The sequence below is a fragment of the Pleurodeles waltl genome, chromosome 10, assembly GCF_031143425.1.
Source record: "Pleurodeles waltl isolate 20211129_DDA chromosome 10, aPleWal1.hap1.20221129, whole genome shotgun sequence".
Taxonomy (NCBI): Eukaryota; Metazoa; Chordata; class Amphibia; order Caudata; family Salamandridae; genus Pleurodeles; species Pleurodeles waltl.
In genome coordinates, this window is record NC_090449.1 from 1003355826 (window position 1) to 1003371582 (window position 15757).

The following is a 15757-nucleotide window of genomic DNA, read 5'->3' on the forward strand; positions in this document are numbered from 1 at the left end:
ACCCTAGAGTCTAATATTCCGGTCTCCCACTCCTGCAAACCACACATCATCGTCACCTTTTCACACCCGGGCCCCACAACCCCTGCCTTTGGGACACTTCCATGCCTTAAGTGACTCTGTCAGTCAGTCATAAAACTTTATTTAATTTTGAAAAATCATAAAAGCACAGCAAATAATTAAACAGTAGTCTCAACATTATACCGTGCACAGAAGAACGCCCATTAAATAGATAAAACCATCATGCTATTCGTAAAACATTAATAAAATTCAAATATATTAAAAGCCCAAAGTCTATTACGGGTTATATACAGAGTGAATAATCTTAAAGGGGTCACTATTTACAATTTAAAAAGAAAATGCAATTATATATTCTTACATAAACTGCATTCATATCAACACATCAATTAATTTCCTCATCAATCTCAGAATAACCGTTAACCCTAGCGTTTCCTAATAGAAAGAGCCCCCTTTATAAAGTTATGAACAGGAAAACAAATGTCATGTGACTCCAATGAGTACAGGAGTCTAAGGCCCTCTTGGTATGAGCTAGGCCTAAGCGATCTCAATAAGAAGGGCAAAAACGTAGTCCTTAGAGTGTGATAAAGTGAGCCAAACAGTAAAAAGTGATCAGTTATTGCTTCGATATATTCTCACAAGGGCACGGAGGAAGATTTTCCACCCATCCTCTTTGTGTTGGAAATGCCACGAAAAATGCACAGTACCCAGGCGAAATCTGGTCAAATGAAATCTGTGCTGTGAATTTAAAATAAGTGACAAATAAAATTGCAACGCTGGAGAAGAAAAAATATTAGTGGAATTATTCAAAGGGTATTGCTGGGGAGAAGTTTGTTGGTGGGTAGCCAACGCCCTTTCTATTTAAGTTACCTTTAAACTGGCTTTGGCAGGAGGTGAAATGTGAGCTGATTCATCAGAGAAATGAGTGAGGCCCAATTCACCAATAGCACCTTTAACGTATCCTAGCCACTGGATTTTCTCACAGTTGTGCAAATACAGTCATCAGATAGAACTTGTTCAGAGAATTTTAATTCAGCTGTGGACCATATTTTAACCCATAACAGTAAGGAAGCAACACTTATGGAGTCTTTCAGGTAATTTAAGGTCACTTCTGAATGACAAGAAGAGGTTGAGGACCTTGAGGGACCATCAATAATCTCCTAAGAAAGGCATTCTCTACAACCTGGAGCTTTGAACAGTCACTGTGCCCCCATACCGCAGCCCCAGAGGTGGCGACTGACAAACATGTCGCTTTGTACAGGGTCAGCATTTCTTTAACAGGCTTCTGGCCAAGCTAGCTGCCAAGCCAAAAAGTGCTTTGTCTGCTGTATTAACTTACTGCACCTTAGTGTTAAAAGAGGATCCCTATACAGTTGATTGTTGAAAAGGTTCCCTAAATAGCAGATATCTGAAACGTTGTCCACGGAATTCCTTTGTAAGTAAAAAGTTTTGGTTTTAACTGTTTTTGGGCCACACACCATTATGTGCGACTTTTTAAGATTCACTTTTAAGTCCAAAGAGGAACTCTACAAAAGCATCAAGGAATGTCTGTAGAATAATTGCTGTCCTTGCCAGAAGGAACTTCTACTTTTACATTCCGGATGAGAATTTCTCAGCTCACAGCTACTGACTTCATTTTAACCGAGCACTTCCCTCAAGTGCTTGCATATTTTCCCTTCTGTTCATTTAAAAAAAAAATCGAATAGACCTTTAGACACTCTCCCTTTCTCGCTTTCATTCCCTCTCTGGGCTGCTCTTTACAATGCTCCCTCTTGGCACGATAGTAGACGAGCAGTCTCTATGTCAGTTTGCTATTTGTTTCTATACTTGGAATATTTTTGATGCTAGCTATTGATTTATTCTCGAGGGAGATGTCATGTTAAAACCTCCCTTTTATGATCAATTATTGAATAAAGTGATTAACTAACCAGCCTTTACCTTTTGCAATGATTTAAAATTTGTAATATACTTTTATGGTTTTGACTTTGAATTCTTGTCTTGTGAAGTTTTGGTTTAGATTTCGAGTTCTTGGGTCACTGTCTACAGTAATTCACATGACCCTGACCCTGCAGTCTTGCACTGGTAAATAATTGAGTTTTCTGTGAAAGGCCCACACCAATGAATGTGTTTCTTAGGTTAGCAAATGTTCAACTTTGGCCTGAAATTTGTTTATATAACCCAAATTTCAGTTCCAAAATGGGAGAGGTGGCCAGGTGCTTGTGAAATTTATCATGCTAAGTGTCTAAATCAAAGAACTGATTTAATTGACAGACTCTCTGAATGGAAGAATAAACAAAAATTAGGCCTTTTTTCATCCATGTCATGCATTAGATGTACAGTGCTCAACACCTGATAGTCTACCTTTGTCTGCACCGCCTCAACCAAGAATCTCGAGAATAACTGGCAAACACCTCACACTATATTCTGAGACCAAACAAGTGTGAGAATGCACCACTAAAATGAGCCTTATTTGTTTGGTTTGCTTTACGAATGGCGTCCAGGGTAATATTGCAAACACACTGGACGAACTTTATCTCATCACTTTTCAGTCTATGAAGTCTTACTAAGTCACCAGTTATCTCAGTGAGTTTTTTTAAACATATAATTTATTAAATTTTACAAGATAGAAAAGCAATGAAGTGTAAAAGATAAAAAATGAAAAAATATTTGTTGAAAATCAATAGCATATAACATACTTTTTCATCTTTGTCTTTAAACCATCAAAATTATGTGAAAATCCCACGGTGCATGTATTTTTTATCCTTCTGCATTCGCACGAATCATGTTGAACAATGTATAGGTGCTGAAATGTGGTCGAATTCTCTGCCTAAAATAGCCCTTTTCACTGCAGACAAGAAGCACCAGTAGCACGGGACAAAAAGGATTCGCTCACAGCCCGAACTGATGCATCACCCTATTTTCACGCTCTCTCCTCCCTCACTTGTAATCACTGAAAGATGAGCCTCTGCCCTGTCCACAAAACAGGAACTCCTCCTCTCTCCAGGTCACCCTGCGTGGAGCCCTGTGGTGAAAACATGAACAACGAGTGAGATTTAGGTTATGGCCGCCAGGTTTAGCAACACAGGCAGTGTATTCACTTATCCAGCAAGAACTGTTGGAGAAATCGCTGAAAGATGGGTTGGTGAAGGTATGGAGAGATACATTTTTGGAAGGTGGTGAGAGAGAGGGAGAAAGAAAGAGAGCGAGAGAGAGAGAGAAAGAAAGAAAATAATGAATTAATATGAAGATGAATGACCATGTCGATGGATAGGAGGATGGATGTCCAAAGGAGGATGGATGTGACCGTGTGAATGAATAGATGGATTAATAAATTAATGGAAAGTGCATGTGTGACTGAACACTTGAAGGGCTGGACAGATGAATATGGATGTGCAAACATGAGAAAGGAGCAAAACCTGCAGAGAATTAGCAATCAAGAGTGTGCACCCACTGGTGATGTAAGGAAGTTGATTTTCCTGCTTGGCAATGGCAGGTGAATAGTGAAGAGATGGATGGACAGATGGACTTACTGAGATTGATTTTTGTGTGATTCGGATTGGTAAGGTGATAGACGTAGTGCTCGGCAGTGATGAGGGAGTAGTGTAGTGATGTGGGTGGTGCCATGAGATGGTAACGCGGGCAAGGTGACTTTGTGGCCATGCTACTAGAGAACAGTGATCGTATTGGGATGCTGGTGGTTGGATTGTTGTGCTAGAGAAAGCACTCCTCCCAAAAATTACTCCTTACCTGTAGGCTTCAGGCATGTGGACCAATCACAGAAATGTCTGCTGGACTGCTGTGGGCCAATGAGCCTGCTGCAACAATTAGGCAAGGTGTTACAATGAATATGAAGGTAATTGTTTTTTTAACAATTATCAGAGCACGATACGCTTCAAGTTACTGGCAACATGGCTTATTATATTTAACACCAACAATCAAATTAAGGCATGCATTCTGTGAATAAGAAAGGGAAACTCCATTCTTTCAAGGAGTGCCATGATAAGGTTTGTAAAAATACATGTAGATCAGTGCAGAGCAGACCTCCAACACAACCGCACTCTGAGGTTAATGGTGGAAAGAGGATAGAGACGGTGGTGGAGATGTAAAATAGTAATATGGCCCTCATGACTCCCTCCTCCCTTCTGTCCAGCTCACAGAGAAGAACAGACATTATCATTATCCAGGAGGCACTGGTTATCATTTGTAAAATGGATTGTATATGGCCTAATGGCCAAGATCCATGGCATTGTAACACAATAGCTTGACTTGATACTGAATGGGTGTTAATGAGCCCTCCCTGGCCGGCCACACTGCTGTTGGCTCACAGAGCTGAATAAAAAAGTGATCAGAACAGGTTAGAGGGGAAACATTCTTTCTGTGGCAGTACACGGTTTTTGCCACATCAATAGCTGTTCTCAGATGAGCCAACATCCAGGTAAAGTCATAGTCCCTTACTATGTAATACCTCTGAACATTCATTTTTTCGGTTGATTACATTTGTTTCAGATGCACGATCAGGCCAGCCCTAAAAACTGATACAAGATGATCGCCAATGCTTACGCACCCATGCACTAGGGCCCGGCCAACATTACCATTATGTGTGTTATATTTTACCATTACCCTATGCCCGGTGTCTCGCTTTCTTAGAACAGGAAACTAATAATAAATTATAGCAAACCAAACAAGCAAACCAAACAACCCCCCCCGAGCCATACCTTTGTAAGAAAAGTGACGGAAAATGGAAAAGAAAAGCTCTGCAGACGACAAGAAAGAAAACAGGGAAGTGAAAGAAGCAAAGACGAGTGCGGGTAACAAGAAAGACACCAGAAACGTACAATTTATTGGCACGTTGAACAAACAAAGTTTTTATATCTGTGCCATCCGCTGACACACAGACCTTCCATGAAAACAGCGTTAACCGTGCGTTCACAAAATGATGTCTTCATCGCTTTTTTCATGTGCGTTTTGGTTTTGCACGTACACGTGTCCTTTGCTTAAACAGTAAGGACTATAAAACGAAAAATACTTTTGAAGCTATTACAAAGTGAAAAATTAAGAGTAGAGATTGCTGCATTCCTTGTCTGTCCATATAAATGACGCACGTTTTAGCTAGTGATAACCTCAATTAATCAGCAAAATCAATAAAAAGGTGATACATAGGCCTCCCTTTGGATATGTGACAAACTGATGTACAGCGACGTGACATAGCGGTTTGTAAGGTAATGCACAATGCTGTCTGTTTTTATTGGTGCGGATGATCATGTGATACAAAGTAAAACATGCCATCTAGTGGCCAATTTTAAAAAGCGACAGCTGAGAAAGCGGGGTTGTCTATTTGTATGGAAAATGACTAAAATGAAAGCTTTTCTGTCATTAGTGCCTCGCATGGTAATAAAATAATTTAAAATCTTTGCATTGGGAAGCAGGATGCACGCAGAACCTCTGCACTGAAGTCCCTACTGCGACCACAAAGCAATGGACATTTATTTTGTATGCCCCGCTTCAAGCTCTACGTGAAAGAACATGGACCACAACCCTTAAACCCAACTGCACCCGAGTAACTGAACTACATACACTATGCACAAAGGTCCAGCGGGATTCATTCATAAGTACCCGTATCTCATTGCCTACAGGCAGCTATAGCACAACTTGTTTACTACATTTAATATGAACTGCAAGGAGTGGCTTTCTGTAAATGCATTCAACTAAAGCATCGACTGTCCTTTCTGTTTATAAAGTAAGGTGTGTGATAGAGATTTGTAGGCACTATTGGGATACCTACAAATGAATGACTCCCTCTGCTTCGAGCTCTCTCATTGGAGGTCTCCCTGCTTATTATATGCCCACCTGATAGCAGGAAAATGTACCCATCTTTCAAGATTTGGGCTCAAATGGGAAAAGAACAATGGATGGAGAAACAAATCAAGGCCGCATTTGTATATTGTCCCTTACACTAACACATACCTAGGGCTAGATGTACGTAGGTAATCTTTTGCAATTACCAAATAGCAAATTTTTGCGATTTGCTGTTAGGTAATCACATACACCCATGTACAAATGTGTGTACTACACATTTTGTGATTCCCAGTGGGTTGCAAATAGACCTAGCTCATGAATATTAATGAGGTAGGTCTTGGTTTGCGGCCCACTGGGAATTGCTAAAATCATAGGGATGGTGGCCTGCGGTGGTCAGAAGACCACCATGTCTGTGACTGCTTTTAAATAAAGCAACCTTTTTCTTTTAAATGTACCCCATTTTCCTCAAAGGAAAACAAGACGCGTTTAAAAATAAAAAATGAAAAGTTTTCTTTTCATTTTTTAAGAGCAGGCACTGCCTGCTCTTGAAAAAGATTTTACAAACATTCACAAAGGGGAAGGGTTCCCTTGGGGGCCCATTCCCATTTACATATGGGTTATCACCTTCTTGAAGTAGGCGGTAAAATGTGAATGTATTGCGACTGCATTTCTGCCACAACACATTCACACATACCACTTCAATTTGGTATTAGGTAGGGACACCCTAAACATGTCCCATGTAGTAGGTTAACAAATGCAATCGCAAAAAGGGCTCTGTACATACCAAAAAGCATTTTTCTGGTTGCAAATGGCCATATTCTGCGAATCGGGCAGTTTATGACCAGAAAAATCCTTTGTACATCTGGCACCTAGTATATTACATTTCTTTTAGTCATCCTTATAAAATAATGTCAAATGAATCCTCCCTTTGTCAGGTAAGGTCCCACATGCAGACTGAATGGAGTGGTAAATTTCTTGCAATGTACTATACGGAGGGAGTATTTGGAAGACAAGTTCTGTGTAGGTGGCAGTGTGTAACAGTAGCATACTGCTTATCTTTGTGTCTTTTTTAGCCATCCTGGAATCAGTGTTCTGTGTTGTGTATGGTGTTTTATGTGTGTGTGAGACGTTTGAATTGGCTGCGGGAGCCAGTGAAGTTTCCTGTGGTTCGGTGTGATGTGGGTGCAGTGTGGGAGGTCTAGTATGAATCTTGCAGCAGTGTTCTGGATGGTTTGCAATCTATGTAGAAGTTATTTGGCGATTCCAGCATAGAATGTGTTGCTGTATTACAGCAGGGGATGAACGCTTGTGTGATGGTCTATCTGGTGTTCTGAGGCAACTGTTTGAATATTTTTTGCGGCATGCATAGGATGTGGAAGCAGGAGGTTCACACTCCGTTGACTTGAGCTGTCATGTTTAGCTTGCTGTCTAGGATGATCCCAAGATTTCTTGCAAGGCCTGTTGGTGTGGGTGTCTGTCCTAGCTCTGACAGCCACCAGGTGGAGTCCCTCTGGGAGGTCTTGTTGCCAAAGACCAGTATTTCTATCTTGCCAGAGCTGAGCTGCCTGAAGTTGGTTCACATCCAGTCTGCTACCATGGTTATGCAGTTGGCAAAGTTGGTTCTGGTGGTGGTTGTTTTGTCCATCAGGGAGAGGATAAGTTGTGTGTCATCGGTCTAGAATGTCTTGTGATCGGATGATGTTTGTGAGCGGTGTCATGTATATGTTGAAAAGGGTGGGGCTAAGTCCTGTGGGACTCTGCATATCAATTTCCTGGTCTCTGATGTGAAGGGTGGCAGCATGACCCTTTGGGTTGTCCTGTAAAGAAGGAATAGATCTATTTGAGAGCAGATACTTGTATGCCAAACTTGTGGAGTCTTCTGATGAGGGTGTTTTGGGAGACAGTGTCGAAGGATGAAGAATCCTGATTGAGTCTTGTCTAGAAGATGGTGAAGTTCGAGGTGGTTTGTGAGGTGCTTGTTGATGGCCTTCTCAATCACTTTGGCTGGATAGGGAAGCAGGAAGATGGGTCGGAAGCTGCTCAGTTGATTCGGGTCGGCTGTGGGCTTCTTGCGGAGGGTGATGATTTCTGAAAGTTTCCAATCATCTGGGAAAGTGGCAGACATGATTGACGTGTTGATTATGTGGGTCAGGGTGGTACTGATTGTTGATGTTCCCAGGTCACAGACGTGGTGGGGACATGGGACTGCTGGGCCCCTGAGTGGATGGTCTGCATGATTGCCGCTGTGTCATTTCTGAGGAGGGTTGGCCATTCGGTCAGGTTGCCTTCTTTGTTGGTGGGGTAGGTTAGCAATAAGTTCTCAGTGGTTGGGTTGGTGTGCAAATCTGCTATAGATGTTTGCAATTGTTCTGTGGAAGAAGTTGGATAGGCTGTTGCAGAGTTGCTTGGAGGCAGAGATGTTGGTGACAGTGGTGAGGGCGAGGTCAAATCCTTAACAATCGAAATCTCCTTGCAGCTGTTGGAGCTCCATTCGATGAGGTCTACTAGTGCTTCTTTCTTGGTGTCTCTTATTTGCTGGTGATAGCGTATGAGTGCAGGCTTGTAGGTAATTCTGTTGGTTGTGTTGTGGCTGTCTCTCCATTTCCTTTCTAGCTGTTTACAGTGTTGTTTGGTGTCGGAGCAGTCTTCTGTGTATCAGTTTTCGTATACCAGTTGGCCTGCTTGTACAATGTGTTATGCTTGTTGGGTTTGATGGGTGAAAGGGAGTCCATGCAGTTCTTGATCAAGTTGTTGAAGTTGTTGATGTCCTTGTCGAGGTTGTCCTGTGGGGCTACGCTGACCCGTGCTGAGGCCGCTCTTCCAGTCTGCTTCTGTAATTTTTCCCCAACTGTGACTTGGAATACTGAACCTGGGAGGGGTGTTGAATGGAGGTGTGTTGATTTGAAAGTGGATGACAGAGTTGTCAGTCCATATGAGCGGTGTGGCGGAGTTGTATTTGATGCTGTAGCTTCTGGTGAAGATGGGGTTTTCCCCAATGTTTCTTTAGCATATATCCCTTGCTCCCTTTTCTACTGCCTTATCCTCCTCCTTCTCCAGCGGGCATCACCCACCACCAGCACCACTCTTCTCTTCTATGCCGTAGCAAGGATGCCATGGGTCATGATGCAAACAAGCAAGAAGGGTCCTTTGACTTCTGTTGGGGTAGCTAAATAAGCAATGATTAGGTTTTAATGCCCCCCCGAGGCTTTGGGTTCCATTGTCACTGCACCCCCTGAACCAATGGGAACTATGGCCCTGCCTCTCTCTCTCCACATGCTCTTAGACCCGTTTGTTCCCCTCATTCTGCTGGTCTCCCCTACCCTCACAACCAAATAGCCTCCTCATGATCATGACCTGCACAAGTGCATCCCTCGGTCCAGAGTACATGGGTTGCAGTGCCAGCTGGAGATGCTCTGCCCAGAGAGCAACCTACCATGTACCCAGGCCAGGGCCGTCACTAGGAAAGAGGAAGCTGCCAGGGCTGTTTGACCCAGAGTCTGCTCCTTTCAGGGCCCTGTACTGCCATTATTGAATGTTTTCCTATATAAAAAACAGGTCTGGCTTGCTTTTGTGATTCACTCGTGATGAGACAGGTAATGCAAGTGGCCAGTAGGTGGCGCCATATACAGGTAACTTATCAGAACCCCACAGTTTCCAGCAGGAACTGGGGCTGGGAAAAATCTGTGATCTGAAAGTAAATCACCCACTGCCACCAATACTGTCTAGATCAGTGTTTTTCAAATTCTTTAATGCAGCACCCCCAACCCCAAGTGGAAAAATAATCATCGGGCCCACCCCTCAGAACTGTTCACAATTATTCTATTAAGTTTGCAATGTTTAAATATGTCTATACCCATTCAAACATTGCAGTTAAGTTTTGTTACCTTTTTAAAAAAAGCAATTTTTTTATGCTTAAAACAAAGCACTTTATCTGCATAATGCTTCTTTTTGCCAGAGCCTGGCACCCCCCTGGGATCACTTGAGCCCCCCCTAGGAAGGCCTGCCCCCAGAATGAAAAGCCCTGGTCTAGATTGAGGTGGCCCAACTTGTATGCCAGACATTTTTGAGAGGTTAATTTGGTGAAGGTTGCAGTGGAACCTCTCCACGTGGGTGATCTGTGAGGTCTGTACATCTCTAATGCCAACCCCGCTAGAAGCACCGCAGTAGCAAGAAAGATTCTACACTATTTACAGCTGTTCTAAATAAGATATATCAAAATAGATATATATATTTCTGATCCCTTGTTTTCATGTTAATACATATCCTTCCGCCCTTACTCTTTTCCATGTCCTTCTCCCATTTTTGTTCTCCCTTCCTACTTTGGGACACTCCATCCTGTCCCCTATTTGCCTTTGGTTTGTTCCTTTGGCAGTGTAGAATGTTGATGTGTGGGAGTTGGTTTTGCCTCACAGTGAGCCTGGAGACGATGAATAAAGACACCCTTACTTAGGTGTTTTTCTTCATTTCATCAACACCTAAATAACCTGTGAAACTGTGCTGAACAGAAAATGTGAAGACTGATTTCAATGACTTCCAATTCACAACTGGTGTTAATGTGAGCTGCAATCAAGCATGGTGTATGAAGGGAATATTAGGAGCAAGGCCATTCCCAACCCAGGTGCTCACACAACACTGTAGCCAAACTGGATTAAACTCCAGATCTCAGAAACCATGCACTTATAATCAAAAGAAGCTCTTGCTGTCCAGGGTACTGTAGACACTGTGCACTATTCAAGAGGTACCCTGCAGTCTTCCAGTGCCTCCTGATCCAGACCTGCAGTTCCCTGTTTAAACATATAAAGTGCAAGAGGTGATTAGGGAATTAAGCAGAGATCCCCAAGGCAAGGCTTACAGTTGCTGTGTTTTTTCCAGAACAGAGCAGTCATGTTTTCAGCTCTATGTTGTGACAAAACATGCAGTTCAGGATTCCATTTGGTAATATTCTGTCCATGGGCGGTGGCTAAGGCGCCTTTCTCATTGTTTCCCTTTACTTTACCACGATGCTATAGTGAACATAAGAAGCAGATCACATCTCCGGGCTGTTTGATCAGCGTGCCCACAGATTTATAATCTGAGAGAATCAAATCAAATTAAATTTTATTTGCATAGTTATTTAAAACCATTGCATAAATAATTATGTACATATGTATGTATATATATATATATATATATATATATAAAACCAATCTCAGCTAAAATGTAACGTGTACGCTCCTTCATGTGCTGCAAAGTGCTGAATTAATTCTTTCCATTTCTCAGCCCATACTGTATCCATGGATAAAAAGCAAGTACTTCATATAAACCTCTGACTTTTCCACCAGATAATCTTTCCACTGTAAACGTTTTATCCCTCTTTTGCATGGATCTCACCCCCAACCCTCCATTCCCCAACGATAAAGTGCTTGTGCCATTGGTAAGGTGTTTGTGTGTTATTTAATCAGCGACCTTTCCATCAGTCCATTTTTCCCCTATAAGCACCTATCCCGTTTCACAGAGAGCTCTCCCCCAACCCTCCGACCCGACGCTAAGGTGCTGATGGTCAATTTGCACGTGTGACCTTACAGATTGCCTGACTTGGATTCATCCTGGTCTGCATTATCACCGATTGTCCGTCATAGCCTGTCCTTACAACTGATCCTTTAAAGGGTTGGTTGGTCTCTGTTTCACTGATAGAAGTGCTTCACGATTGCTTCATGACTGGCCCCGTCTCTCTTTTTTCCAGCTCGTTAAGAAGTGGTTTTAAGAATTTCACCCCCTCGCAGACCAAGGGGATCGACTTGGCATTAGCCAGCCTATAACTGCTTGTCTGCAAGAAGGGATCTCCATGAATAGAAATAATGGTTTCAATAACGTTTTCCTTTCTGCTCCGGGCACAGGACAAGTACAGAAAATATGGGTTAGTGACACCTACTTGTATTCACATAGTCTGCACATTTGACTTGTGTGCTAGATTTTCTAAGTAGGACACAAATCTTTGGTCTCTAGAAATCCAAATAAAATAACATGAACTGATGCTTTATGGACATGGAAAAATGCTCTGCCAAATACTCCTGCTGGCTCAGTCTGGAGTATGACCTTTTCACTGCCCATGGGTGCCTTCTGTGTGCCAGGGTGTCTTTGTCTATGGCATAGGGTCTGGTGCAAACCAAGGCATTTGTTAATATGTTGAAGGCTTGTTTCCCCCTGCTGGTCTCCCATGTTTCTTTCATGTCTAGGTCCTGAATATCCCGAGGTAGTTTCCCCATGCACCTTTTGTGTTGTTTATCCATTGGTCTTCCAGCCAGCATAGGTTGTGGAAGGACCCACCCTCCAACATAGTTTGATGAAAGCACCCTTGCTCTGAAAAGACAGACTTTTTAGTCCAAACTCAAGCTGCACCTGGGCCGGGGATGCACTTTTTGGGATGTCAAAAACAGATTTTTATGTTTGGATCTGGTTTAACCTATATGCTTCCCGTCCCTGCATGATTTCAACACCATAGGAAACTGTGGACAACAACTGGGCCGACATTACTGTGAGAAGATGACTCAAAGATGGACAATTCAGTTTTTTCTTTAGTACATTGAAACTAAAGGTTAGCGACTGTGCATTTGCTTGCATAGCTATAAGCTGGTGTTTCCCCGTCATTCCAGATGGACTCCCAGATATTTATAGGTGGTGGCCACCTCCACTTTTTTTCCTTCTAGAAACCAAGTGGATGACTTGAATTTGGAATCGAACAACCCATCACTTTTATTCAGATTTAATTCAAACCCTTGCTGATCCAAAAACCTTTTTAGGGTGCTCATAGTGCGTTGCAGGGCTATTGGTATTTGGCTCAACAGAACAATGTCATCCGCATATTGTAATCACCCCAGTTTCTTTAGGCTAGTGCTGGTGAATGGGTGTTGACCTGTGCGAGAGCCCCAACAAGATGAGCTAGATATAGATTAAAAGGGCTGGGGGCCAAAACACATCCCTGCTTTAGACTGATTTTAGTGGGTATCTTGTTTGTCTGCTGCCATCACCTGTTTTGACTTGTACCCAAGTTTCGGAGTATAGTTCTATAATTGACCCCCCAAGAGCTCTCTTGGGATTCCCCATTTGACCAGTTTGGATCAGAGACAGCATTTGGGAACCCGGTCAAATGCTGACATGAGGTCTACGAAGCAAGCGAATAGGTGTGATTTTCTAAATTTGGCCTACCCTACTAAGAGCTGTTAAATCGGTAGATATCCCCATGCCTGCTCTAAATCCTGTTTGAATTTGTGGGATCAAGTTGTTTTCTTCCACCAACATTTGAAGATGCTGTAATAGACAAGATGCGTAGAGCTTTGCTTCTACGTCAATCAAAGCGATGAGCCTATAATTGGATGCTGAAGCTGGGTTTCCACACTATAAATTGTTTGCAGGATGCTGTCTTTCCATTAAGCCGGAATTCGATTGGTGTGAAGCAAAGTGTTGAATAACGGTGTGAAGTAATAGGCCCAGTACGTTACGTCCCCTCTAAAGAGGGCATTGGGTAGTACGTTCAGACCCGCGGCCCCTTCAGGCTTCAGTTTCTTTAGCAGAGCAGTTAGTTGTTCTGGGCCCACAGCTAATACCTTGTTTGGTTGTTGCTGTTGGGCAAATAACGTTATTTCCTCTATCTTCCCTCGTTTAACCTCCCTTGTTGTATCGGAAAGGGCATTGTTAGTTTCTCCCCTGCTTTGTTTTACGGGCTGCTTCACTCCCTCTCCGTTACATGCTGGAGCTCCATACATTTCACAGATGTGTATTTCCCATGAGCCTGCCTCAATCCCTGCATTATGGTGTCTGGTTTTTCCAAATGCCAAACTGTTAGCCAGTTGCCAACATTTCCTGCTGTTTGGTTCTTTGTTTACCACCAATAACTTGGTCCTTATAATCTCCTGGTGATTTCTTTTTGCAGGCGCAGATCTTTGTTGAACCAGTCTTGACTTTCCCGTTCCTCCTTTTTGTTCTGACAGTTTATACCACTTCAGAGCACTGTTGGGACTGAGAATTTTGCTAATAAAGTGGAAATTAATCTGGCTCATTCTTTTTCCAGATCTCGTGTCAATAGATGCTCTTTCCTGTACTTCCTCTTCTTTATTTCTGTCCTACCAAAGCCCCTGCACAGTGATAGCTTTCTTCCATTAGAGTCTTTATCCCCTGTTGACGCCATTTTAATTTTTTAAGATTGAATGTAACAGGGGTGGAGATTAAGCCGCTCGATGGCTGCAGTCCGTTGATTATACATGTCAATTGCATTGTTTGAGGGAAGCGGTCACTCTCTGTTCTGGGCCAAATTTGGAATTGGCTCATCTGTGCCCAAGCTGGTTCGCTTATCAGCGTATAGTCTATAGTTCAACATCTGACACTGCTTAGAAAAGTGATAAAAGTAGGGTTGTCCTCCTTGCAGTTTCCATTCAGGAGCTTTAGGCCTAGTTTTTCAGATGCTTCCTATGTCTGGTTCCATCCATCCAGGTACTTGGCTCTTTTTTACTTGCATAAGCTAAGTCTAAGTTGAAGTCACTGGAAATGAGCAATATAGCTTGGTGATGCTGGGACTGCAGTACCTTTATTATTTCTCCCACGTAGTCCCCGGTTTGTGGCTTACAAACTGATGATCTATCGTTTTTATGTCGCCTGTGTTAATCTGGACGTCCTTGCTGATTTCTGTGCTTGTCTGGGGGGAAATGGTGGTGGCCACCCATTTGAGAACATCTTCAACATCCTGCATATTTGCATCTCTTATGTCTTTTACATCAAATTCAAGGCCCTGATGCCTTTCCATTGGTCTTGAAGCTTGGGCCCTAACTTCCAGAAGTATTTCATTAAGGATCAAAGACAAGACTTCAGGCTTTTTGCCTGCTGTAGTGCATTGGCACGAGACTTGCTCGGTATAATTATGCTTTTGTGCTCTCTGAATTAAGTCATTAAGGCCCGTATTTATACTCCGTTTGCGCCGAATTAGCGTCGTTTTTTTCGACGCAAATTGGGCGCAAAACTAACGCCATATTTATACTTTGGCGTTAGACGCGTCTAGCGCCAAAGTATGGGCAAATAGCGTCATTTTTTGGCGTGAACGCCTTCCTTGCGTTAATGAGATGCAAGGAAGGCGTTCCCGTCTAAAAAAATGACGGCGACGCAAATGCGTCGTATTTATACTCCCGGGCAAAAATCACGCCCGGGAGGTGGCGGGTCAAGAAACCCCGCATTTGCGCCACTATTTAACGCCTGGGTCAGGGTAGGCGTTAAGGGGCCTGTGGGCTCAAAATGAGCCCACAGGTGCCCTCCCCTACCCCCAGGGACCCCCCCTGCCACCCCTGCCCACCCCAGGAGGACACCCAAGGATGGAGGGACCCACCCCAGGGACATTCAGGTAAGTTCAGGTAAGTATAATTTTTTACATTTTTTTTTTTTTTTTGGGTGGCATAGGGGGGCCTTATTTGTGCCCCCCTACATGCCACTATGCCCAATGACCATGCCCAGGGGACATAAGTCCCCTGGGCATGGCCATTGGGCAAGGGGGCATGACTCCTGTCTTTACTAAGACAGGAGTCATTTAAATGGCGTCTGGCCGTCGAAAAAAATGGCGCAAATCGGGTTGAGGCAATTTTTTTGCCTCAACCTGACTTGCCCCATTTTAAGACGCCCTAACGCCATTTTCCCCCTACGCCGGCGCTGCCTGGTCTACGTGGTTTTTTTCCACGCACACCAGGCAGCGCCGGTCTGCTAGCGCCGGCTAACGCCATTCCATAAATACGGCGCCCGCATGGCGCTTCAGAATGGCGTTAGACGGCGCTAAATTTTTTGACGCTAAACTGCGTTAGCGCAGTTTAGCGTCAAAAAGTATAAATATGGGCCTAAGGGCTTGCAGCTTTGAGTCTACACCTTACGATGTGTTCTGCCAATATGTTTAAAAGATCCACTTGAAGCTCCTGATAATCGGCCTGATAGTTAA

At 43.2% G+C, this 15757-nt stretch overlaps 1 protein-coding gene across 1 annotated transcript in view; it reads right to left on the minus strand.

The window, feature by feature from the left end:
• Positions 1-2597: 2597 nt before the first annotated feature.
• The window catches only part of CRADD (CASP2 and RIPK1 domain containing adaptor with death domain), a 56504-nt gene continuing 43344 nt past the window's right edge, over positions 2598-15757 (minus strand). The window contains exons 4-5 of the mRNA XM_069211855.1: positions 3763-3830; positions 2598-3037 (exon numbers count right to left, since the gene is read on the minus strand). Coding sequence (XP_069067956.1) covers positions 3772-3830 — 59 coding nt within the window. The 3' untranslated portion in view covers positions 2598-3037; positions 3763-3771. The remainder of the gene's footprint in view (positions 3038-3762; positions 3831-15757) is intronic.